Here is a 27592-nt window from a genome sequence, read left to right as displayed (position 1 = left end):
GTAATGAAATCACTATTCCATGCACATTTTGCTGCTGTTTAACTTTACCATTAAACTTGATTGGAAATGGGAATGGAATAAAAAAACTCATTTTACCTCAAGCGAGTGCCTCTGCGGCTACTCACAAATCAGGTAATCACTGATTCAATATTTTGCACATGCTACTGCTCCACTGTCATATGCTGGTTGCTCCACTGCACACCTCAGATAACTTCCTCCTCACTCTTAACTTCATCCTGGCTCCTGATACAACACACATTCCTCCACAGGTCACCTTTCAATGTAACCTATGTTCACTCTCACCCTCCCACCTATCCTCTACGGTTTCATCCTCACTTCCTCCCCTCAAACAGCTTGTTTAGACAACTTTTGCCCCGTTTCATTCAGGGCAGCCCACGACACCCCCTCCACACCCTGGCTATGTGATGTTCTCAATGAGAATGTTTTTAAAATCAGGGCGGCAGAAAGGAAGATAAAACCTTCTAGTAGTCTTAATGATGTGGTTCCTATAAGACTTTTAATGGAAGTGATTGGAACTATGGGACTTATTTTGCTGTTTATAGTGAATAGCTCTCTTGTGTGTGGATGTGTTCCTGAGGAGCTAAAGATTGTGGCAGTTCAATCGCTTCCAAAGAAGCATTCATTAGATCCTGCAGTTGAAAACAATCATATATGAAAACAATAATCTCTAAATAATCTTTTATTTCAAAAGTAATAGAGAAGGCAGTAGCAAGCAATTGTTGAAGGTTGTTAATTAAAATATTTTTTTTTGAGAAATTGGTTTTAGAGCAGTCTGGTTTTAGACCATATCATAGTACTAAAACTGCACTTTTACGAGTGACAAATGATTTACTGATGGCAGAGGATGCTGGAGAATGTTCAGTTGTAATACTATTAGATTTGACTGCAGCCTTTGATACAGTTGACAATTCTATTTTAATTAATACATTAAAAACACGAGTTGGGGTTTCAGGGAGGCTGTTGGATTGGTTTGTGTCTTATCTGTCAAATAGGACATTTGTAGTGTCAGTTGGAAATTAAGTCTCATACCTTTCTGAAATTTACTATTGTGTCCCGCAGGGTTCCCTTTTGGGACCAATTCTGTTTTCAGTTTACATGCTTCCTCTTGGTTCTGTGATTCAAAAACACATTATTAATTTTCACTGCAGATGACCTACAGTTACATTTATCACTGAATTCCAAGGATCTGACTTGTCTGGATGTCCTTCAAGCATGTTTAACATTTAAAAATTGTATGGCCTCAAACATTCTGCATTTAAACAGTGATTGAAAACTGAAGTTGTAAAATGGGTCAGAGCTCGAGTAAAAATCAGATTGAGCTAGCTATTAAAGGGATAGTTCACCCAAAAATGAAAATTTGATGTTTATCTGCTTACCCCCAGTGCACCCAAGATGTAGGTGACTTTTTTTCTTCAGTCGAACGCAAATTATGATTTTTAACTGCAACCACTGCCGTCTGTCAGTCAAATAATAGCAGTGATTGGGAACTTGAACAATAAGAGTCAAAAAAACTTCCATAGACAAATCCAAATTAAACCCTGCGGCTCGTGACGACACATTGATGTCCTAAGACACGAAACGATCGGTTTGTGCGAGAAACCGAACAGTATTTATATAATTTTTTACCTCTAATACACCACTATGTCCAACTTCGTTCAACTTCCGGTTAGTGAGGTCTGATCGTGCTCTGACAACGGAAGTGATGTCTCGCGCTCATTGAAGTATATAGGCGAGACATCACTTCCGTCATCACAACACGTTTTTTGACCTCACTAACAGGAAGCTGAACGAAGTTGGACATAGTGGTGTATTAGAGGTAAAAATTATATAAATAATGTTCGGTTTCTCACACAAACCAATCGTTTCGTGTCTTAGGACATTAATGTGTCGTCACGAGCTGCAGGTTTTAATTTTGATTTGTCTAAGCAAGTTTTATTTACTGTTATAGTTGAAGTTCCCATCTACTGCTATTATTTGACTGACAGACGGCAGCGGTTGCAGTTAAAAATCATAATTTGCGTTCGACTGAAGAAAAAAAGTCACCTACATTTTCATTTTTGGGTGAACTATCCCTTTAATAAGTATTTTCCAAATATTAAGCAGATAGTAAGAAAGGTGGGTGTTAATTTTGAGTTTTGAATATCATGTTAAGAAGTTGGTTCAGTCTTGTTTTTATCAGTTTATATTTCCAAGGTGAGGTGGCTTTTCATGCTTTTATTTTTAATCCTCTCTTGATTGTAATGCCTTGTTTTCCTCTTTAAAGGTGCCATCGAACGTTTTTTTTTTTTTTACAAGATGTAATGTAAGTCTAAGGTGTCCCCTGAATGTGTCTGTGAAGTTTCAGTTCAAAATACCCCATAGATTTTTTTAATTCATTTTTAATTCATTTTTAATTCATTTTTAATTCATTTTTAATTCATTTAATTCATTTTAGAAATGCACAGATTCAGGTTGCGGCCCCTTTAAATGCTCACGCTCCCCACCCATGGAGCTCGAGCTTGCCTTAAACAGTGCATAAACAAAGTTTACACTGCTAATATAACCCTCAAAATGGATCTTTACAAAGTGTTCGTCATGCATACTGCATGCATGCGTCGGATTATGTGAGTATTGTATTTATTTGGATGTTTACATTTGAATGAATTTGAGGCTGTGATCCGTGGCTAACGGCTAATGCTACACTGCTGGAGAGATTTATAAAGAATGAAGTTGTGTTTATGAATTATACAGACTGCAAGTGTTTAATAATGAAAATAATGACGGCTCTTGTCTCCGTGAATACAGTAAGAAACAATGGTAACTTTAACCACATTTAACAGTACATTAGCGACATGCTAACGAAACATTTAGAAAGACAGTTTACAAATATCACTAAAAATATCATGTTATCAGTCAGTTATTATCACTCCTGCTATTGTTCTTGCTTGCTTGCTTACCTAGTCTGATGATTCAGCTGTGCACATCCAGACGTCCTGCCCTTGTCTAATGCTTTGAACATGGGCTGACATATGCAAATATTGGGGGTGTACATATTAATGATCCCGACTGTTACTTAACAGTCGGTGTTATGTTGAGATTCGCCTGTTCTTCAGAGGTCTTTTAAACAAATGAGATTTATATAAGAAGGAGGAAACAATGGAGTTTGAGACGCACTGTATGTCATTTCCATGTACTGAACTCTTGTTATTTAACTATACCATGATAAATTCAATTTTTAATTCTAGGGCACCTTTAAATCATTGTACTTTATCATGTTTACAAATAGTACAGAATACTGCTGCCAGTATTGACACAAACAAAGTTATTTAATCATACCTGTTTTAGCTTCTTTACATTGGTTAACTTTTCATTTTAGGATTGATTTTTCAGATTTTATTGTTGACATACAAAGCATTAAATGGTTTTGGCCCTTATGTATTTAGCTAAGATTTAAAACCTTATGAAACAGTGATATGTCTTAGATCTTCTTTTAACAAATTGCTGGCTGTTCCAATAATAAAATATAAAGCTAAAGAAGGCAGAGCATTTGCTGTAAGGGCTCCAAAGTTGTGGAATACTTTGCCAGTAGATATTAGATCTGCTGAATGTGGCTCTGTTTTTAAATGTCGTTTAAAAACGTATTACTTTTAGTATTTTGTGATGTCTTTTTGTGTGTTCTGGGTTTTAGTATTTTTTATTTTTATTACATTTTGTTTGTTAATTTATTGTGTATAGTTCTCCATGAATGCATTCTTAATGATTGTGTTCTTATATTGTGTAAAGGACTTATGCAGCTTTTAAGTAAATAAAATTTTACCTACTTACTAGGAAGTGCCACAAATCAAAATATCCCACTGACTTTAGTTTGTATCAGTCACTTCTCTTTTCCTTCTCTGAAAATGTCTCCACTGCTAAAACAGCAATCTACCACAACAAAATTAAGCCTTCTTCTGACTCTTGCATGCTTTTCAAAACCTTTTCTCTCTTCTTTGTTCTCCTCTTCCCCCTCCTTCCTCAACTCTAACAGCTGACAACTTTGCCACATTCTACATAAATAAAACAACAACCATCAGTGGGCAATTATCCACAACACAAATTGACAAACAGCAAACATGCACACTCTCCTCTCTGCTTTCGGAGGCAGAAGTCTCCAAACTCATCCTTTCCAATGACCCTCCTACCTGTCTGCTTGGTCATGTCCCCACTCATCTCCTTCAAGCCACTTCTTCAGTTGTACCTGTACTCACTCTCTCACATCACCACCTCTCTTCACACTGGTACCTGCACAGCATTTAAGCAGGCTCAGATATCCCCACTGCTTAAACCCTTTTACATGCAAAGATCACCGGCGGCCCCAGATTATGCACTCATATTACACATTCATTATGTCTCCACTATGTACCTTCTGATGACGAACTTCCATTACACTTCCACAGTCACTTCCGGACACAAAAACACAGAAGCATAAAAACGTCATGAAACATGAAGCTAATAAACACACAATTAAGGTAGTGAATGATTTGTATGTGATTTTTGTGTGACTTGGCTTATTTTCATAACAATAAAGGATTACATGAGAAATTCTAAGCAGGTGCATCTTATAAAAGGCTATAGATAACATATTTCAACAACATAACATGACCAAATGACCAAAAATTAGATCGCATACACTCGTTGGTGGTTTAAAATAAATTTGAGCTTATGTAGCTTGATGCTAATTGTAGCTCTAATGCACCTGCTGTACAGGTGCAGTTATATTTCATAATGTATTTTGTCAAAAGTATTCACGTAAGTTCATAAGAAAATGTCTTGTTTTGTTTTCAAGAAAGACTATTTATAATATGTGGATAAATTTATATTTGGATCAAAGCGATGTTTATGGGCAATCTATGTAATGCCAGAATAAAGGCGAATAGTGGCAAAATAAAAACAAAAGAATAATGATAAAAGAATAATGAAGATTAGATATCATACCTGGTAAAGGTGTGAAAGGTTTGTCAGGTGAGAACGATACAGGTGTATCTCAATAAATTATAATGTCATGGAAAAGTTCATTTATTTCAGTAATTCAACTCAAATTGTGGAACTCATGTATTAAATAAATTCACTGCAAACAGACTGAAGTACTTTAAGTCTTTGGTTCTTTTATTTGTGATGATTTTGGCTCACATTTAACAAAAACCCACCAATTCACTATCTCAATAAATTAGAATACTTCATAAGATCAATAAAAAAAGGAAATTTTAAACAGAAATGTCATACTTCTGAAAAGTATGTTCATTTCTATGCACTCAATACTTGGTTGGGCCTCCTTTTGCATGAATTGCTGCAGCAATGCGGCGTGACATGGAGGCAATCAGCCTTTGGCACTGCTCAGGTGTAATGAAGCCCAGGTTGCTTTAATAGCAGCCTTCAGGTCATCTGTATTGTTGGCTCTGGTGTCTCTCATCTTCCTCTTGACAATACCCCATAGATTCTCTGAGGGGTTCAGGTCAGGCGAGTTTGCTGGCCAATCAAGCACAGTAACACCATGGTCATTGAACCAGCTTTTGGTCCCTTTGGCAGTGTGGGGAGATGCCAAATCCTGCTAGAAAATTAAATCAGCATCTCCATAAAGCTTGTCAGCAGAAGGATGCATGAAGTGCTCTAAAAGTTCCTGGTAGATGGCTGCATTGACTGTGGACTTCAGAAAACACAGTGGACCAACACTGTGAGAAATGAAATGGCACTGTGAGCAGATGAAATGGCAGCCCAAATCATCACTGAGTGTGGAAACCTCACACTGGACTTCAAGCAACATGGTTTCTGTGCCTCTACACTCTTCCTCCAGACTCTGGGACCTTGATTTCCAAATGAAATGCAAAATTTATTTTCATCTGAAAAGACTTTGGACCACTGAGCAACAGTCCAGTTATTTTTCTCCTTAGCCCATGCAGGTAAGATGCGTCTGGCGTTGTTTTTGGTTCAGAAATGGCTTGGTACATTGAATGTGACAGTTATAGCCCATTTCTTGAAGATGTCTGTGTACGGTGGCTCCAGCTTCAGCCCACTCCTTTTGAAGCTCGCCTAATTTCTTAAATCGGCTTCGCCTGACAATCTTCTCAAGCCTGCGGTCATTCCTTTCACTTGTACACCTTTTCCTACCACACTGTTTCCTTCCAGTCAACTTTCCATGAATATGCTTTGGCACAGTACTCTGCGAACAGCCAGATCTTTCAGCAATGACCCTCTGTGGCTTACCCTTATTGTAGAGGGTCTTGATGATAGTCTTCTGGACAACTGTCAAGTCAGCAGACTTCCCCATGACTGCTGTTGGGATTACTAACCTAAACCCAGTATCTATATCCTGAGAATGGTCATTTAATAGAACTTGAAATTAAATATTCTAATAATTTGAGATACTGATTTTTTTATTTTATTTTGATGAGCAGCAAGCTGTTAATCATCAAAATGAAAACAAAAAAGTCTGGAAATATTTTACTTTATGTCTAATAAATCTAGAATATATTTAAGTTTTACTTTTTGAATTAAATTACAGGGGGAAAAAAAGAAAGAAAAAAAAAAAGAAACTTTTTCATGATATTCTAATTTATTGAGATGCACCTGTAGAAACATGAATGAGGCAGTTTGCCACACCAGACATAGACAATAGACTGCAAGGGAGCTTACACAAGGCAATATATTTTATTAGCCTTTTATTAGCCTTCTCTAAAAACACACATGACATGGTCTTAGAAAATGTTTCATAAAATTCATAGTTTTAGAGATAACATCTCCAGATTTGAAATGAAGCATGAGCAGACTTGTGGTTTCATTGTGTTTCTAAGTTGCTACACCACAACCACATTTTTTATATATATATTCTTAATATTTTTAGTTTTATGTTTGAGCTTTTATATCTCCATATTCAGTAACTCTGAGTTTTGAAGTTTTGGATTTATAAAGGTTTTATAAACATATATAATATATTTATAAATGTTGGTTATGTGTCTATTCAGAATGAAAAATGAGCAGCGAACTTTTTATTTTGGGTATGTCATTTATGCCCCACTTGCCAAAGTGGGGGTTGCATGGAAAGGGGAACCCACTCTAAATCCAGAACTTTTAGAAAACTATACAGACTGGTATCCCTACTTCCATTCATTGCAAAGACACATAAGTGACCTTTCTTACACAGAACAACCTCCTGAACAACAACCCGTCTGGCTTCAAAAGCAGCCACTCAACCGAGACTGCCTTGCTCTTGGTTATTGAAGCTCTGAGACTGGCAAGTGTAGCTTCCCAATCAACAGTACTCATCTTGCTGGATATTTCTGCTGCTTTTTACATGGTTAACCACCAGATTCTCTTGTCAACCCTCATGACAATAGACAATCTCAGGAACCACACTCCATTGGTTCAAGTCTAACCTCTAGTCGTTTTTCGAGGAGGAAATTCCTCCAGGATGTTTTTCACCCCTAGGGTGCCCAAGACGGCACACTCTCTCTGCCCTGAGGCATGCCAGACCCTCCCTCTGACTGCCTGGTTCTCAATCTGTGTTGAATATTTTCTAAGTTCATTTTTGTCTCCTCCCCCCCCCCAACACCGTGACGGCCCAATTTACACCACTCTGCGCTTGCAACCAACAGCCATAAGGTGCACGGATCTGACTTTGACCAGGAATGGTCCACCCTCCCCGGGCTAGGAGAAAGGGTTGGGGAGCATGGTGGTTTGCCCAAACTTTGCCAACTTGGACTTATTCGTTTTTCGAGGAGGAAATTCCTCCAGGGTGTCTTTTGCCCCTAGGATTGCCAAGACTGCGCACTCTCTCCAGCCTGAGGCATGCCAGACCCTCGCTCGGATTGTCTGGTTCTCTGGTCCGAGTAATTTCTAGAGTGCCCAGGATGGTGCGCCCTGCCTGGGATGCAGATACTTCCACTGCGGTGGAATTTCAATTATATGCCCACCAAGAGTGCCTCTGAGTGGGCCTTACGATGGTGAAGGTACAAAAGTGGCGGCTCACCCTGGAGGTGGACGAGGCCCACCCAGAGTCGCATGGAATTCAAATTTGACTGCGATGGATCTGAGGTAGGCACTTCATGGTGTCTTGGAGGAGGGAGGTTTGTAAGTCACAACATTTAACTACTGGGGTGCCTCAGGGCTCAGTGCTTGGACCACTTCTCTTCTCCATTTACATGATGTCACTAGGATCTATCATTCAGAAACAGATTTTCCTATCAATGCTATGCTGATGACACACAAGTTTACCTCTCATTCCAGCCAGATAATCCAACAGTAGCTGCTCACATCTCAGCCTGGCAGACAGACATTTTGGACTAGATGAAGGACCACTGCCCTACACTCAACCTTGCAAAGATAGAGTTGCTTGTGATCCTGGCCAACCCAACACTTCAACACAACTTCTCCATTCAGCAAGGTTCATCAGCCATAACTCCTTCCAGGACAACCATGGAACTTCAAGCTCAGAGTTGTAATTGATGGTCAGTTAAACTTCACAGAGCACATTTATAGAGCAGCACGGCCTGGCCCTACAGATTTGCATTTTACAACATAAGGAAGATCAGGCCCTTCCTATTGGAGCATGCTACACTACTCCTTGTCCAAGCTCTTGTTCTTTCCAGACTGAACTATTGTAATGCTCTATTGACTGGCCTTTCAGCATGTACTGTCAAACCTCTGCAACTAATCCAGAATGCAGCAGCATTCTTTAAAGAGCCGAAGAGAGCGCATGTCACACCTCCCTTCATCAATTTGCACTGGTTGCCAATAGCCACTTGCATCAAATTCAAGGCACTGATATTTTCCTACAGAGCTACCACTGGCACCCCATACCTAAACACACTACTTTAGACTTAATATGCCATCCAGAAGCTTGTGTTCTACAACAATGCCTTGTTTTGCCATCCCAAAGAGGCACAAAATCACTTTCACTGACCTTTACCTGGACTGTTCCCTGGACTGTTCCCTGATGGTGGAATGACCTGCCAAACTGAACCTGAGCAGCTGAGTCTTTAGCCGCTTTCAAGAAATGGCTAAAGACACATCTTTTTCACTTGACCCATTAATACTAACACTTACTGTTCTATTCTATTTCTATTCTATTTATTAAAAAAAAAAAAAAAAAAAAAAAAATTGCTACATGTAGGCCTACTGTGCTAGACTAACTGGGACTTGTCACCACACCTATTGTTGATTTGATTGCTTCTAATGATCTCCTCATTTGTAAGTCGATTTGGATAAAAGGGTCTGGTAAATGAGTCGATGTAATGTAAATGCAGTAATTATAAGTGAAACATCACATCATTGTGTATCAGACATTGCCACCTTGAGGAGTAAAAATGAATTGCACTTACTGAGTCATCAGAGATTCCAATATACTTACACTATTACATACCTCAGGCCGCTAGCAACCCTTCACACTTTTTGCAAAAAATGAATTAAAAAACAACCAATTCTTTTATGATCTTATTTTCAATTATCAATTATTTTTTATTGGTTATCATGAATAGATTGGGGAATACTGAGAAGGTTGATGAGGAACTTTAAAAATGAATAATGGAGAGGGTAATAAATAACCAGGTCAATGATGACCAAGGGTTAAATGATGTGTAGTCTCAGTGGTTCCCTGGTACACCACAAATGTAAATGGTCTTCCTGCACTATAAGAAAAAGTCCTCTGGCATTGTTAATGCAACTCATAATGGAGGACACCTGGGAAAACTTCTTTAGCCAGCATTGGTTTTGAAATGTGCATATGCTATTTCTCACGCACACTCCAGGGACCAAGTGGTCAAGATTCAAAACTCATTCAAAGCATATTTGAAGTTAAATCCCTTGAGAATTAAGCTTTCACATTAAAGGAAAAAAAAATTCAGGCATTATATCTTTATATTTTACAAAACTAATTGAAATGGCATTAAAATATAATATTGGTAAGAATATGTGATTAATAATATATATGCTGCTTTTGGAAGACTGGAAGCATGTTCATCAGCAAGGATGTATTGTCTGATGATTGTCATTTTCCATGGCCCATTGACTGGAAAGTCATTTGAAATGAAATTTTTTTATTTATTTTTTTTTTAATACAAGTGCACTTTAGCAGTGCCAGGAGATGTAAGTCGAACGAGAATAAAGCTTTTTATATTATTAACTGATGTCAGAAAAAAAAAAATATATATATATATATATATATATATATATATATATATTTATATATATATATATATATATATATATATATATATATATATATATATATATATATATATATATATGTGTGTGTGTGTGTGTGTGTGTAGTAAAATATATATTTTGTTTCAGTTTTGTTTCATGTAATATTAAAACACACCCAGTAACATCATACTAAAATATTACTTTTACCATTACTTTTCCTTGATCAGGTTCATAATGATGGTTTCTTGCAAGGATCAAACCATTCATGTCATATGCCACAAGTTACCACCAAACGTATTGAGACATTAGAACATAGTACAGAAACAATTAGACATCACAGTAGATGACCATTTATCACCCTGAGAAATCAAACTGAGTGTCTATTTACACCAAGTGTAAATAGCCCACCTTGTTGGCAGAGGCTATTTATACTAAATCCTCCCACCATTGCCATATTGAGCAAGACAAAAGTACAAAAGAAATCCTGTTAATAACTGAAGCAGTGGTGTGGAAAATGAAGGTTGTGGTGAGGTTAAGGTTTCCAAATGTATTATTCTCCCTTTTCCCTTTCGCATATCAGCTCAGAAAGACACACAATTATTTGTTATATTTAGTAAATAATCCACCTGGTAGTTCTAAGACCTCATATACCCCACATTTTATCAATCAAAGGCCAAGCAGCATCTAGAATCCTGGTCTCCCACAGACCATTATTACATTTTTATTCCCCCTGCAGACACTAGTCAGGAATCTATGACACCTTCCATGGCATCAAAGATATGCCATGGGGAAGAATGGCTACATGTTAAACAACACAGGCAGAGGAAAGACTAAAACAAATAATAAATATGAGAATGACTTTTCATGGACACCACCCTAGCATGAATATACACATCTCCTGAACATCATGTTGTATTCTATGCTGTTTGTACTTTGCATTTTGTATAATATACTTTTTAATGAATCATGTTTCATATAAAAAAGATCCTTTCTTAATTTCATGAATACTGGGCGATACTGTCACGGTAGGAAATCCATTGTTTCCTCCGTGTCATGTTTTGTGTTGTTGTTGTACTGACGTAGTCTCCATGTGCTCGTTTGGTTGATTGTTGTCACCTGTGTGTTGATTGTCTCGCTCCAGCTGATCCTCATCTCCACTCAGCTACATATACTCACTCATCTCTCTGTCTGTTGTCAGATCCTCATTCATGTCTCCACTGCCTAGTTGGTTTACCGTCTTCCGTGTTCGTGTGCTGGATTGTATTCGTGTTGTCGTCTTCGTGTCAGTGTTCCGGTCTGTTCCTGGTTTCATCCATTGACCGTCTTCACCTTCACCTGCGACTTCACCATCCAGCTCTTCTCACGCCACCGTAGACCTTCGTTGCCATTGCCTACATTCTGGACTCTGATTTCAATAAACTTCTTCTGATTGCCTGCAATTGCTTCCTCCTCTTTTACCAGCCGTCACAATAGGATCTGACCATCATGGAAGCAGCAGGCGATCGCTCCCCATCTCATCTAGAGGAGTTTTTGCAGAGAGCCGTTGATCGCATGGATCACCAAGACAAGGCGATAGATGAGATGGGTCGAGCTTTCCAAGCAATGGTGACGAAGGTGTCCGAGCTCGCTCTCCAGGCTCAGCGACAACAACAACCGCCACCCGCTGCGCCTCCCACGCCACCCACACCGCCGATCGTCTCCGGAGGGATTTCCCAGTCCGAACCACGCCTCCCCATCCCTGAGAAATATGCGGGTGAGCCAAAGTTTTGTCGATCATTTCTGTCTCATTGTTCTCTGCACTTCGCCCTGCAGCCCCGCACGTTTCACACCGAGGAAATGAAGGTGGCATTCGTCTTGTCACTACTGACGGGGAGGGCTGCCCTCTGGGGGACGGCGGTGTGGGAGAACCAAGACAGCTGCTGTGCCTCGTTCCACGCCCTTTCGGAGGAGATGAGACGGGTCTTCGACCGCTCCGTCGCCGGGAGGGAGGCGGCTAGACTTCTCACGGACCTACGTCAGGAAGACAGGTCCGTAGCCGACTATTCTATTGAGTTCCGCACCCTGGCGGCGGAGTGTAAGTGGAACGAAGAGGCGCAGTGGGATCACTTCCTGCATGGGTTGGCTGACCGCATCCAACAGGAGATCCGCGCCGTCGAGCTCCCCACTTCTCTCAATGGCCTGATCGACCTCACCATCAGAGTAGACAACCGACTCGACCAAGCCGCCAGACGGAGGGGGAGAGCAGTTCTCGCGACCAGACCGGAGGCTCAGCGTCAGCGCTCAGAGGTTGCGGTCAGCCCACCGGGAGATCTTGAACCCATGCAGATGGGGCGAGCTCGGCTCTCCCGGGAGGAGAGGATCAGGCGGAGATCCCTGGGACTATGTTTATACTGCGGCAGCCAAGAACATCACATCCAGCGCTGTCCGGTAAAAGACCAAGCCCGATAGTAAAACGGAGGCTACTATCGGGTGGGATCTCTGCCAGGAAGACCTCATCTACATCGACACTCCTTCCGGTGAGTCTACGGTGGTCCACCCACGCACTTGATCATCACGCTTTGTTGGATTCTGGGGCAGAGGGTAGTTTTATGGACTGTAAGTTGGCTACTAAACTCAACATTCCTCTCACCTCCCTCAAACACCCCATTGCACCTTTTGCACTCAACGGACACAGACTGCCAGTCATCACACAGACCACTGTACCGGTTTCTCTCATCACATCTGGCAACCATACGGAGGAGATTTCATTTTACATCACGGACTCACCTCAATCCCCCATTGTTCTAGGTCACACCTGGCTCCAGAAACACAACCCCAGGATCGATTGGCGCCTCGGATCGGTGGTTAGCTGGAGCGAGGAGTGTCATTTGTCTTGTCTTTTGTCTGCTGGTGTTAATGTTTCTGAGTCTGTGTTTCAGGGGGAAGCAGTGGATTTGGCTAACGTGCCCGCGGAGTACCACGACCTGAAGGAGGTGTTCAGTCAGTCTCGGGCTGATTCTCTTCCTCCTCATCGTCCCTATGACTGTGCGATAGAGTTATTGCCAGGAACTTCTCCGCCTAAGGGCAAGTTATATTCTTTGTCTATTCCAGAGACGGCGGCCATGGAGAAATATATATCTAGTTCTCTAGCAACGGGGTTCATCCGCCCTTCTTCTTCTCCAGCGGGGGCGGGGTTCTTTTTTGTGGGAAAGAAGGACGGATCCTTGCGACCTTGCATTGACTACCGAGGGCTGAACAACATAACGGTAAAGAATACCTATCCTTTGCCGCTTATGTCTTCAGCTTTTGAGAGGTTGCAGGGAGCGTCCGTTTTCACTAAATTGGACTTACGTAATGCTTATCATTTGGTCCGTATCAGGGAGGGGGATGAGTGGAAGACTGCCTTTAACACCCCTAGAGGCCATTTTGAGTACTGCGTGATGCCTTTCGGGCTAACGAACTCGCCGGCAGTCTTCCAAGCACTCGTCAATGACGTGTTGCGAGACATGGTCGATCTGTTCATATATGTTTACCTGGATGACATATTGATTTTTTCTTCGTCTCTCCAGGAACACGTGCAACACGTACGACGAGTGCTTCTGCGGTTGCTAGAGAATGGATTGTTTGTCAAGGCGGAGAAATGCGTTTTTCATGCACAGTCTGTTTCCTTTCTAGGACACATCATTTCGACTGAGGGTGTTCGCATGGATCCTGAGAAGGTTAAGGCTGTGGTAGATTGGCCATCCCCAGAGTCTCGCAAGGCCCTGCAGAGATTTCTGGGGTTCGCCAATTTTTACCGGCGTTTCATTCGCAATTTCAGCCAACTAGCCGCTCCTCTGACCGCCTTGACCTCCCCTAGTTTGACGTTCAGGTGGTCAAGCGCAGCCGAGGCTGCGTTTGCCAAACTGAAAAGCTGCTTTGTTTCAGCTCCCATTCTCGTCACCCCTGATCGCTCACGTCAATTCATAGTGGAGGTCGACGCATCAGAGGTGGGGGTAGGAGCAGTGTTGTCCCAACGCGCATCCTCAGACGGAAAGGTGCATCCTTGCGCGTATTATTCTCACCGTTTATCTCCTGCAGAGGTTAATTATGACATTGGCAATCGAGAGTTGTTGGCAGTCAAACTTGCACTGGAAGAATGGCGTCACTGGCTTGAAGGGTCGGGTGTACCTTTCATTGTATGGACGGACCATAAGAATCTCGAATACATTAGAACCGCCAAAAGACTTAACTCCAGGCAGGCTCGGTGGGCATTGTTTTTCGGTCGTTTCGATTTTACACTTTCTTACCGGCCGGGTTCCAAAAACATCAAACCCGATGCTTTATCCCGTCTTTTTGAGCGTTCCGATCGTACTGCTACTCCCGAGCCCATTTTACCGGGGACCATCATTATCTCCGCGCTCAGATGGGAGGTCGAATCGAAGGTGTTGACTGCCTTAGAAGGGGTAACGCCCCCGACTCGTTGCCCACCGAACCGATTGTTTGTGCCGGAGGGGTTACGGTCAGACGTTCTCCAGTGGGGTCATTGTTCCAGTGTTGCTTGTCACCCAGGGGTTAGTAGAACTAGGTTTCTAGTCAAGCAACGATTTTGGTGGCCTGGTATGGCTCGTGACGTCCACGACTTCGTCTTGGCTTGTTCAGTTTGCGCTATTGGTAAGACTTCCAATCGACCTCCAGATGGGTTACTCTTACCGCTGTCTGTCCCTTCGAGACCCTGGTCCCACATTTCGCTAGATTTCATTACCGCCCTCCCGCCCTCTAAGGGCAATACAGTGATTTTAACCGTAGTGGACCGGTTCTCGAAGGCGACTCATTTTATTCCCTTGCCCAAATTACCATCAGCCAAGGAAACAGCGGTAGCTGTCATTGACCACGTCTTCCGTATACATGGCCTTCCGACAGACGTGGTTTCTGACAGGGGTCCCCAATTTGTGTCCAAATTTTGGCGAGAATTTTGTAAATTGTTAGGAGCGACTGTTAGTCTTTCTTCCGGGTTCCATCCCCAGAGCAATGGTCAAACCGAGCGAGCCAATCAGGATGTCGAAAGGGTTTTGCGATGTTTGGCTTCCAATAATCCTTCGTCCTGGTGTCAGCAACTCTCAATTGTGGAGTACGCACACAATTCTTTACCAGTGTCATCTACGGGCATGTCTCCATTTAAGTGTAGTTTAGGGTACCAACCACCTAATTTTGTCAGTACGGAATCCGAGGTTTCGGTCCCCTCCGCACACGCACTAGTCCAGAGGTGTCACCGCACCTGGACCAGAGCTCGCAGAGCTCTGCTCCAGGCTAGGTCGCGCACCAAGGCTAAGGCCGATCGCCACCGGTCGAAGCCTCCCCGTTACGTCGTCGGTCAAAGAGTGTGGCTTTCTACCCAGAATATTCAGATGCGTTCCGTTTCGAATAAGCTTGCTCCCAAATTTATTGGCCCGTTTTCTGTTACCAAAATCATTAATCCGGTAACAGTGCGTCTTAGCCTTCCTCCGGCGTACAGGAGGGTTCATCCCGTGTTCCATGTGTCCAAAATTAAACCGGTAATTTTTTCCCGTCTTAACCCGCCTGCCCCGGTTCCCCCCGCCTCGTATCGTTAATGGGGAAACCACATATTTGGTTAATCGTATTCTGGACTCTAGACGGAGGGGACGCGGATTTCAGTACTTGGTGGATTGGGAAGGTTACGGTCCGGAGGAGAGAAGGTGGGTTCCTGCTCGGGACATACTGGATCACCGCCTTATTGATGATTACAATCTACAGGTAAAGCAGGCTGGGAACGTCAGGTGACGTCCTAGGGGAGGGGTACTGTCACGGTAGGAAATCCATTGTTTCCTCCGTGTCATGTTTTGTGTTGTTGTTGTACTGACGTAGTCTCCATGTGCTCGTTTGGTTGATTGTTGTCACCTGTGTGTTGATTGTCTCGCTCCAGCTGATCCTCATCTCCACTCAGCTACATATACTCACTCATCTCTCTGTCTGTTGTCAGATCCTCATTCATGTCTCCACTGCCTAGTTGGTTTACCGTCTTCCGTGTTCGTGTGCTGGATTGTATTCGTGTTGTCGTCTTCGTGTCAGTGTTCCGGTCTGTTCCTGGTTTCATCCATTGACCGTCTTCACCTTCACCTGCGACTTCACCATCCAGCTCTTCTCACGCCACCGTAGACCTTCGTTGCCATTGCCTACATTCTGGACTCTGATTTCAATAAACTTCTTCTGATTGCCTGCAATTGCTTCCTCCTCTTTTACCAGCCGTCACAGATACCACATCTTTATAGTTATAAATTTAATGGCACACAAATCTGCGGGCCTACTCTGACTATGCAAAAAAACTGTAGAGAGGAACAGAGAAACCTTCGAGAGGTGTGACCTCTGTAGAATTTAAAGGACACTATCTCAATCAGTCCAGAATTGAAGTAAGAGAAGTGAAGCCTGATTTATATTCGACGCATCCGCAAGTTCGCTTGGGTGCGAGCGTCAAAAATTATGTCATCGCGGTATTGGCGGAAGTGCGCGTTGAGTCCGCGTTAACCCATTTCGCTTGCCGGTGTGCATGGCACATTTTGTAACTTTCCGCACGGCTCTGCATCCGAAGATGCACGAATGTGAGGCGAATCTTACTGAGCATGTGCGTCACACCACACTGGCACCCAGTTTGCGCATCTAAATTAGTTGCTTACATTTACAAAATGTCCCAACAATACCAGAAATAAACTTGAAGTGCTGTAAAAACAAATTTGGAAAAAAATATTATTTTAAGGTACTTTATGATATGTTGCCATATGGCAACAACGCGCAATAGTGGAAATAACTTAAAATAAGTGTAAGTGTATGTAGTTAATATTTTTCCTCAGAAATGTTGTTTGTATTGAATAAATTGGTGCTATTATAAGCTTTAGCAGTAAATATAAACAATACCTTATACTTATTTTCCAACATCTTGTGCTTTTATTTATGGAATTTATTATTTTGCTGAATAATGCTTTATATTCTTTGAATTTCATTACGTTTTTTGTGAATATTATTTAAATTGCAAATGTAGACAGTTAAAAAAAAATCTAATACTGTTCATCATGTATCATAAAACATTTACATAAAACTAAAAATATTGTAGTTCATGAAAATTCAACATTACGCAATCTTATGAGAGGAAGGTTATGAACATGAACCCCCCATAATCCTTGAAACTTCACCTTTTTTCTGTATGAAAGTTCAAAAAGCATTTTTTTTTCAGAGGTGAGACACATGTACACATCACATTTGGTGCACTTCACCCTAACAATACACTTACATCCACTTACACCTGCCTTTTTGAGACACAATGGTAGGCCAGTGGTAGGTCTGGGCCAGTATACTGGCTGTGGTGGCAGGTCTCCGATGTTGATTTAATCCATAATATAAATGCCATGGCAGTCCTTAACATACGACTAATCAACATTACATCACTAGCATTAATGTTTTTATTGTTACAGCTTAACAGACTGCAGCTGGCCTTTGCTAGCTATCTAACCTATTATAATAATGTCATTCCATTAATGCACAGTGTTGCCGTATGGCAACACACACATTTTATCGATTTACCAAAAACTAATTTCATAATTTTTTTTTTGAGTGGTGAATATGTCATCATACCTTACCTAAGATGATGTTAACAATTTTTTTGTGAATGTGACATGGGCGGGTCCTTGTTTGTTACTGACGTTTTCATTTGCTTTCAGCAACTACACACAAGAGACGGCAGTCTGTCAGAAAATCGCGCCACAGAAAAAAATTGTATGTCATGTGACTTAACCAAAGCACATCATTGGCTAAACTAAGGTCTTCTCTTACCAACAAAAAAACATTAGAATGTTCTGTTAAAGAGACAGTGGCAAGGAAATGAACACAAAGTGTATGTTGCCATATGGCAACACTATGCGGTAGAGGGTTAAGGACTACAACAAGCTTCTTCCCGGGTTAGTGACATCACTAACCCTAAAATTTACATATACCCTGCCACCGAGAACATGCAACAAAGGGGGTGAGGCCAAGTTTGGATGCTTTAGAGAAGAGAAAGAGCTGCTGTAGTAAAGTGTTGTTGCCCTGCCATCATTTTGGACTTTCCCTTTTCTGGAAAGTGGACGGGAACAGAAGCTCATTTGCATTTAAAGGGTTCACCCAAAAATGAAAATTCTGTCATTAATTACTGACCCTCATGTTTTTCCACACCCGTAAGGCCTTCGTTCATCTTCGGAACACAAATTAATATATATTTCATAAAATCCAATGATTCAGTGAGGCCTGCATTGCCAGCAAGATAATTTACACTTTCAATGTCCAGAAAGCTACTAAAGACATATTTAAAACAGTTAATGTGACTACAGTGGTTCAACCTTAATGTTATGAAGATAACGACTTTATTCAGTAATATCTAGTGATGGGCGATTTCAAAACACTGCTTCATGAAGCTTTACGAATCTTTTGTTTTGAATCAGTGGTTCAGAGTGTGTATCAAACTGCCACATGAGTCACGTGATTTCAGTAAATGAGGCTTCATTACATGATAAGTGTTTAGAAATTTCAATGGTTCACCACTGGGGGGTGTGAGTTTGGCAGTTTGATACACACTAGAAGTCTACAAAGAAGACCCGAGACCCGAGGACCCGGGACCCGTACGGGTTCGGGACTATATTTTAAATGGTCATCCGGGTCCGGGTCGTGTCCTAATCTATTACTTCGGTTCCCGGGTCTAATTAACATTGCGTGTATACCCGAGCCGATCTGATTCGGAGATCACCCAGCCGCGTTGGGAGTCAGTCAGCGTTGTGCGTGTTTTGTAACTTGCAAAGTATGAGCCGGGAAATAAGGTGAAAAAACACGAGTGACCCCAGCCATCAGAAGCAGAGCGGGCGGAGTTAATGCAAGCGAATCGAGTTTTACTATTCCTATCGTGTGCAACAGTAATGCAAACAAACAAATCTCAAGAACTGCTTGTAGCCTTGCACATTCGCATTTAAATAACATAGCCTTTTTCAAATCATTAACAAAACATGAACTATCACACAAATGTTTTCTGTGACGCTTAAAGCTTAAGTTTTTAGGTTGCTCCAGCTAAAGCGCATGTCTCATGCGAGCGCACTTTCTTTCTCTTGTTTTTATAAAAACATTATGCCGTCTTGTTATATCTAAAGTTTTGGTCAGACTTTGCTCAGAAAGCACAGAAATGACCACAAATAAGTAATGCTAACTTCAGCAGCCATGTCACTGAACAAGCAATCGTTATTATAGTTCAAAAGGGCAAACAGTCAAAGTTATTTTATTATGTGAGTTGACTCAAGTCTCGAGATACAACGAAATAATGCAAAACTGCAAAGTCGCATTTGTCATCGTGACAGCAAGTGGACTATTAAAGCTGGAATAACGAGTGGATTAAGCATTTCAATCGGCAAGAGAGGAATAACGGATGAACTTTCTTGGCAAGTGCATCACAGTCAGGTACAAGGGAGAAAGCTATAGCCTACTAATATTAGGTAAGACAACACGTTTTATTTTCGCAACTTGTTTATTGACTTATTAATAGCAATTTGCTGTGGAATAGGCCTATGTGCCGATTGGGTCCAGACGGGTCCGGTCGGGTTCAGGTCCAGGTAGTACATTTATGGCATTTCTCGGTTCTGCACGGGTTCGGGTCCAACTTTTAAAATAACAGTCGGGTCGGGTCGGTTTCGTGTAGCACATTTATGGGTCTCTTCGGGTTCGGGTATGAATTTTTGGACCCATGAAGACCTCTAATACACACTACGAACCACTGATTCGAAACAAAAGATTTGTTGCTCACACAAGGGCAAATTTGACGAGCTACAATAAGCTGAAAGACACATTCTGGGGACACCAGAGACTTATATTACATCTTGTAAAAGTGGCATTATAGGTCCCCTTTAACAATTACCTAATAACTATTAATAAGCAGTCATTAGGAGTTTAAAGGTCACAATTAATAGTTAGTTAATAGTGAGAATTGGACCCTAAACTAAAATGTGACCAAAACAATGAAGCATATGCAATAGGAGTAGTGTACTTCATCCATTTTGTTTACTCATCACTTCAAAATAGTTGTCCCAACACAATTCTGCTTATGAACACAACATATAGTAACATATTGGTTGGTCATATAATCTCAATATGCTGGCCCCTATGAGAGGACTTGTTGCAACAGACAATGAAATGACTGGAGTCTTTCATATGAGTGTACATGGTTTTAAGCATTTTAAATTAAATATACATTTAAAGCAAGGAAAGTGAGTACAGGAGATTCATATATATGCAAAAGTGTCGAATTTGACACCTCACAGATGAAGCGTGAGCATAAATACACAGTTGTGTTTCTGCAAAGGAAATATATTCATGTAGGTGTCAGCTTGACTACTCACATTCTACTTTCAAAGCTGAATTTGATTTATTTTTAAGTAGTTGGTTTCAGGTTCTCAAATCAAGCAGATTTCCATAATCGCTAATATAACAGTCCAAAAGCACTGGGAATTTTCACTCTCTGTACCACTCCACTTGTCTGTGTTTGTTCCATACAAAGTGTTAAGTATCAGTGTAGATTTTTTAGTCACTCTTTCAGCATCATTACACCAGTAGTAAGTAAAGTAACTGTCTTTATTTTACCCGTCGACAAGTACCCGTCTTTATGAGTAAATAATTTGAATCATTCTCAACCGATTTGTTCAAAACACTCATTCATTCAGGTGTTCAAAAATCACATACTCTCTTATGTGAGTACTTTGTGAATGAGTACAGCATGAATAAGTACAGCATGAATTCCATGTAGGTCCAGGCTGGTTTATGCAAGAGCCGGTACAGTGCTGGTCTAGCTGGTGGACCAGCATAGTCATGCTGCTCTCAAGCAAAACTGAGCTGGTGTAGCTGGTCCACCAGCACTCCCGCTTCCCATGTTCGGGACCAGCAAACCAGCAACAACCAGCATCCCATGCACGTCCTAGCGTCGAATACATATCTTATACAGGATTTTTAAGCAGGGTAACATATTGCTTGTTGGAGAATATTGAATATTGGTTGAATATATCCTTGACAGTTTTTTTCTGCATCCCTCTACCACCCTGTCTCCTTGCACTCACAAAGATATGGGGGAGTACTCTGGGTTTGGGCCACATTCCGAGCTCGGAGCCTTCCCCCGGACAGCGAGCCAAATATGCATACTCTTTTACTCTATCTAATCGTTTGTAAGTGTGAACTCATGAACTCAACTGATTTGTTCAAAACACTGAGGCAATCAGAAACACCACGAATGTGTGTTGCTGGCAGTTCAGTTTGAAACAGGGTGCGGGTTGCATTAAAAAATGTGCAAGATGTCATTCGGACCCGGGAGCGCACCAGGATACCAAACCCGAAACTACCTGCACTCTGAAAAATGTTGGGTTAAAAACAACCCAAGTTAGGTTGAAAATGGACAGACCCAGGTATTGGGTTGTTTTAACTCAACTATAGTTTAACAATTACTGTATTGCTTGCTTAAAATGAACCCAAAATGTGTTGGAAATTAACTTTTATTAATATGTTTAATAAATGAACATTTATTAATATGTTTAAAGAATAATAATTAAACATTTATTAAATTGCTTATTAATAAATATTCACCTTTTGATTATTATTGTTGCCTCTAGTAATTATGTGTCTGATTTTTAATTTCCAACCTATTTTGGGCTCATTTTAAGCCAGCCATATAGTAATTTTTAAACAATAGTTGGGTAAAATAAAACTGCCCAGCACATTGGGCTCATTTTAACCCAATAACTGGGTTTGTCCATTTTCAACCCAACCTGGGTTGTCTTTAACCCAACATTTGCAGTGTGTAGAATGTGGTCTGAGTTCAGTTGAACTGGGACTCAGGTGCACACTTGTTCAGGAAGTAAAGTAACCTGCGTATGCAATTTAGCCCATGACGAGATCATTAGTTCAACAAAACATGTAAATGAATGGCTTGCAATTTGCTGTCTCCTTAAAAGAGTCCATTTGCAAACAGCAGAAAGCCACCTTCACGCGACGCACATACAGTAACTCAAAGTGTCGTTCACTCTGCTGTGCATAATAGCACCACATTAATAAAAAAACACAATATATTCATGCACTGTGCATGTTTGTGATGATGTAAGATGAAAACAAATGCACCAGGGTTGGATAGAATGAATTTGAGAAAACTGTGAAACCAGACCAATGCTGCGGGGGGCACCGGGAAGAATCACACTCAGGCCGCAGCAAACACACCCAGTGTAAAAGCCCCATTAAACTTGTTTCACATACAAGAAGGTCTTTGGGATACATCTTGATTTTTTCCCTTATTTACATACTTATTTGTTGAAATTGTTAGTGTGATATTGCTTTAACCTGCAACTTTTTCAACAGCAGAAAGCGAAAGATTCCACATATAAAACAAGCAACAAGCAAGGTTAATTGATCTAATCCAGAGCAATGACAGAAAAACAAATCTGCAGGCAATTAAGCTTCATCAGAAGCACTAAAGCTGGAGTCAAAATTGAAAATTAGCTTGGGTGTTTTCTCTTCCATCGAATTAATGGTTGAACTTACTCAGCACACCAAAGACCACCAGCTGTAAAATAATAAAATTACACATGCAGCAAGGTACCTCTGCGTTTTAGCTTAAAAAAAGGTGGAAAATTCAGACTGACAAAAGGGATGAGAAGCTCAGAAAAATAGAGCGAAGATAGAGGATGACTGAAACTGAAATTATTTGCAGTGTGATTTGTATATTCCACCTGCTTCTATACAGCTCCAGTGAGATAACATGGCCTTTTACAGCAGGCCATTCATGTTATGAGTTTTGAAAATCTGTGTGCCTGTGTATATGCATCCAGACACTCGTCTGTTTGAAGTCGTAAACTGAAGCCTTCAGGGATGCATTTTATAAAATTATATTCATATCACTAACCTTGCAATAGAAAGCATTCCTTTTTTTGTTACATTACTATTCATGCTTAGCCTACATTTCAGATATGAATCTATTCCTCAAAAGGCAATCTTTGACATAGTCAAAGCTGCAGCCTCTGCAGAATCTACTAATAAAGGATAAACCACTGTGACAAAGCACAGCCTCTTGCCATCTGAACTATTGCCATATCTAATAAATATTCATGCATGTCTATATTAAATATTGATAAAGTGTTTCTTAATAAACACAATTTGGGCCATTTGCCAGTCTTGAGGTTATTAGTTTTGTAAAACAGATAATCCATTTTAGTATTTAGATCATCAAAAAATGAGGTAGATCCTGTTTTTTTCACCTCAGTATAGCTAGAAGGCCAACACCATCATAGAATGCACAGCCTCCAGACCAAATAACATCATTAAGATACTTATGTTTAGATAATGTAGTTATTATGATCTCCAGGAAGCCTCATGGAAGCCTCACACAGCTTGTCATTTTCGATAATATATTTCTCTCTCTCTTTCTCTCTTTTTTTTTTTTTTTTGGACTGCCAGTCCAGTTTTTCCCTTGAGGCTTTCTTGACATAATTTAGCTAACATCCTTCCTGACTGATAACCCCCTGTACATTTCCATTACTGTGATGTAGTTGTAATAATATTCATTGACAATAGGGAGAGACTTTTATCCAAAGCATCTTACGTTGTATTCAAACCACACATTTTATCAGTTCATGCATTCACTTGTAATTAGACTAATGCCCTATCACCTTGCTTTACTGTTTGAACTACAGGAATACAGAATAGTCAGAGAATCCCCTAGTCCATTAGTCAGTTATTTTAGTTTAAAAGCTTTAGCCATATTTATTAGTTTGAAGAAGTTGTATCTTATAGATTCAGCAACGAATCTGAAGGAAAAATTTACAAGTAGGCTACTTAGCATAAACTCCCAATGCGAGTACAAATCTGTGTAGTGATTGCAAAACAAGTTGATAGATTCATTGTTACTGCATCTGTAATCGTGCATCCCAGTTTCAATAAATATTTTTTAAAGATGATGTGAGTAGGGTGGCAATTAATGATTATTTTGATAATCAATTCATTGATTAACTGATCTATTGTTACTTTAATTAAATGAACGATTAGAATCTATGCCTGATTTTATTTTATTTATTGAAAAAAACATTATTTCACATCCTGCCCAATGTTGTCCGCCCAACATATGTGTAAACTGTGTATGAAAACAAAAATAGTGAATTTATCTATATATCGAATATGCTATATGTGCAAAAGTTTTAAAGCAGAAGATAGATTAAAATGCATTAAAAATTTCATAAAATACCATTATTAGCATTATTAGCCAGTGCTTATTTTATGCATATTTTATACTATATCTGATTATATGTAAATGTGAAATAGTGAAAGCGGGTTTATCGCATTAATGTACCAATTTATCCATAATACTAGAAATGCAAACATAGTTATACATATGTATTTACATTTCTACTTAAATTAAGTTTACATTAAATATGAACTGGGGTTCTTACCAAATTTTACACTTTTGTTTCAAATCACATTTATATTTATGCAGTTGGTAAGGGCTTTTATACAATTCAAGGTATACTTTTTTATCAGTATGCATTCCCTGGGAATCAATCCAATGGGCTTGCCATTGCTAGTGCCATGCTCTACAGTTTTAGCAACATGACAATCACCCTTGTCACAGTCAAGAAGAAAAACATTTTTCTTGTTCAAGAACTCATTTCACTCAGATATACATCACATTAGCGAAGAAAAGACTATTGCAACTTCACTTTTTGGCTATTAAAACTGAAGCGTTGTGCTAGAATTCCACTCTGCCTCTGTAAAAAGTAATAGTAATGTCAGCCTTCTTTGATTTGATTGACCATCTCAATCATTTTGTAATTGCTTAGATGAGATAGGTGGTAATCTTGGTGTTGTACAATATCTTTCTATATATAGGCGATTATTTCACAACTTTTAATATACACCTCCGAAAAAATACAGAGGTCAGACATCAGGGACATCAATGTGGATAGAACCATGGGAAGAGGAAAAATCTCAGGTCATTTATCTTAATGATAAGTATGTGGTCTTTTTCTACTGTCGTCTTTCAAATATTTTAAAGATATTTTAAAGATATTCAGCCATTACTGTGTAAATAATGTTTCACAATTCTTGTTAATAACAGTATTGTTGGTATACACTGCTCTGCTGTTGGAACTGACAAAAAACCTCATGGAATGATCATACCATTTGACAACACCAAGTAGATAATATAAACATTATGGATTGTATGTCAACTTGGATATGTAAGTGTTTTTTTTTTTTTTTTTTTTTTTTTTCCTCCCTAATGTGATGACTGTGACAGCTGAAACAGTAGAGCATGGAAAGGTCATTGGTTCGATTCCGGGGGACTACATACTGATTAAAAAAAATAAAGTATACCTTGAATTGTATAAAAGCCTCTACCAACTGCATGTATATAAAAGTGATTTGAAACGTTTTGCATTGAGTTAACTGATTGTTGACAGTACCATAATGAAAGATATTTGTGTTCTGGTGATTGAATGGAATTTTTTCAGTAGCCTAGTCACAATAATCGTGTGTTTGTAACAATGGTTTTTATGAAAAGAAACATTAACAGCCAGCTTAATGAGCGCACAAAATTACAGTTTTTGCATCAATTTTATAGTTTTATATGCTAGATATTTGAAAAATGTACCACTTCGTGTGGGGGGACACTGTAAACTTTCAACATGGTGCTGGTTAATATTTTGTTTTAGTACGTACCGAAGCAGGAGTTGATGAAGCCGTACCACATGCAGCCGCGTCGTCCGAGCAGCCACCTTCCCCGCACACTGGACGCGAAGCTCAGGGTCGTCCCGAACATACACACCAGCATGTCACTGACGCTAATGTTAAGAAGCAGCATGTTAACCGGCGTCCGGAGCGTCTTGAACTTACAGAAGAGAACTAATACAATAAAGTTGTTGAAAAAGCCGAAAGTCATTATGAATCCCAGGAACACGGACAGGGCGATGAAGCCCGCGCGAGAGAGCGTCTCCACCGGCGAGTCGCTCCAGTCCTCGTCCAGAAGAGTTAACTGGTCTTCTTCGCTCATGTTAAAGCTGTAATTTAAGTCAGCCTGCTCGGAAAACATCCTTAGGAATAGTAAGAAAAGTTATTGTGAGTCAGTGCTGGATTTTTTTGAGGTAAGACTCCTTCAATGAACACCTCAGCGTACTCCGGCGCGTCAGCATCATGATTCAGTTAGTACAGATGATAATGATGATGATTCTCATTTGACAGCGCGCTTCACCTTTGAGAGCACTTTGGACTGTTGAACACTTGACGTTCAAAAGACAGTAGACTACTCCTCATTAAGGTCTGCGGAACCCATGACATCTATCTGACTGTTTGAACTATTATTAGTTTTTCACAAGGTCAGTAGCCTACGTGTCGCAGCGACGTATTGTGGTAAATTAATGTTGACCGTTTGATGACCGATAATGTGCTACTTCATTTGTCTACGCATTGCATCCTAGAGGCAAAACGTTCCCTTCTCAGTCCCAGCTCTGCATCGCTACGGGTCGTTCTGTATTCCAGCCGAGTGCGCGAGCTTTGCTGGACGCGCAACAGGAGTGTAATATAAAGGCATCTTGACGTCACGAGAGAGACCTGACTAACACACCAACCTACTTGAACAACTAAATTCTGCTCTATACCTTAAAATATTAGCTACTGATAAACCACCATGATGATACAGGTGGTAAAACAGAACTAAAGTCAATTAAACCCTTTCCATGAACAATTACTGATGTGCACAGTATCAGCACCATGAGTGGTAAAATCTAAATAGGTCTAAAGCTTTAAACATTAATCAAGTAACAGAAAAAATAGAACATAAATCATCAACTTTATGTACATAACTAATAATAAAATTAGTATTTGCATACAATTATATCACATGCAGTCACTACATCTGTTCACATATTTCATCTCTTGGGGAGCTCAAATTGTCAGGGATCAGAATCGCATTCTAAATGGCTATTGCTGACTGGGGACTAAAGCCCTCTGCAGAGATTACTACCAGATGGATACACTTTTACCCATTTTACATAGCTGTCAATGTAAAGGGGAATGAGAAAGAGGCATGGCCATATGCAGTATTTAAGAAATACCAATACCAATACCAAAAAGTGAGCTTGCTTGGGGTGTTCAAGGTCCCCTGGGAAATTTAGATTCCTTTGTTCAACAAATCTGAATTTTAAGACATCATTCTGAATGGGAAAGATTGGACAACAACAGCTTTAAAACCATGTCAATCTTTTATTTTCATTGGAGACAGTGAAAAAAAGTAAACACATGATCATAAAAAAAATGCATTTGAGACAGAGTCTCAAAAAATTTAATTTTGAACACAGAACAGCCATTCACATATTGATATATAAAGTTTGCGGGCATTTGAGGTTTTCTTGTC

The 27592-nt window shown here is 40.2% G+C and overlaps 1 protein-coding gene across 1 annotated transcript in view; it reads right to left on the bottom strand.

Moving 5' to 3' along the window:
• Positions 1–26272, bottom strand: part of tmtops2b (teleost multiple tissue opsin 2b) — a 78555-nt gene extending 52283 nt beyond the window's left edge. The window contains exon 1 of the mRNA XM_067409949.1: positions 25903–26272. Coding sequence (XP_067266050.1) covers positions 25903–26272 — 370 coding nt within the window. The remainder of the gene's footprint in view (positions 1–25902) is intronic.
• Positions 26273–27592: the final 1320 nt, after the last annotated feature.

Source organism: Chanodichthys erythropterus, chromosome 14 (genome assembly GCF_024489055.1).
Source record: "Chanodichthys erythropterus isolate Z2021 chromosome 14, ASM2448905v1, whole genome shotgun sequence".
In the NCBI taxonomy this organism is placed as follows: domain Eukaryota; kingdom Metazoa; phylum Chordata; class Actinopteri; order Cypriniformes; family Xenocyprididae; genus Chanodichthys; species Chanodichthys erythropterus.
Note: the sequence above shows the minus strand (reverse complement) of the source record. Positions and strands in the feature narration are given on the sequence as shown.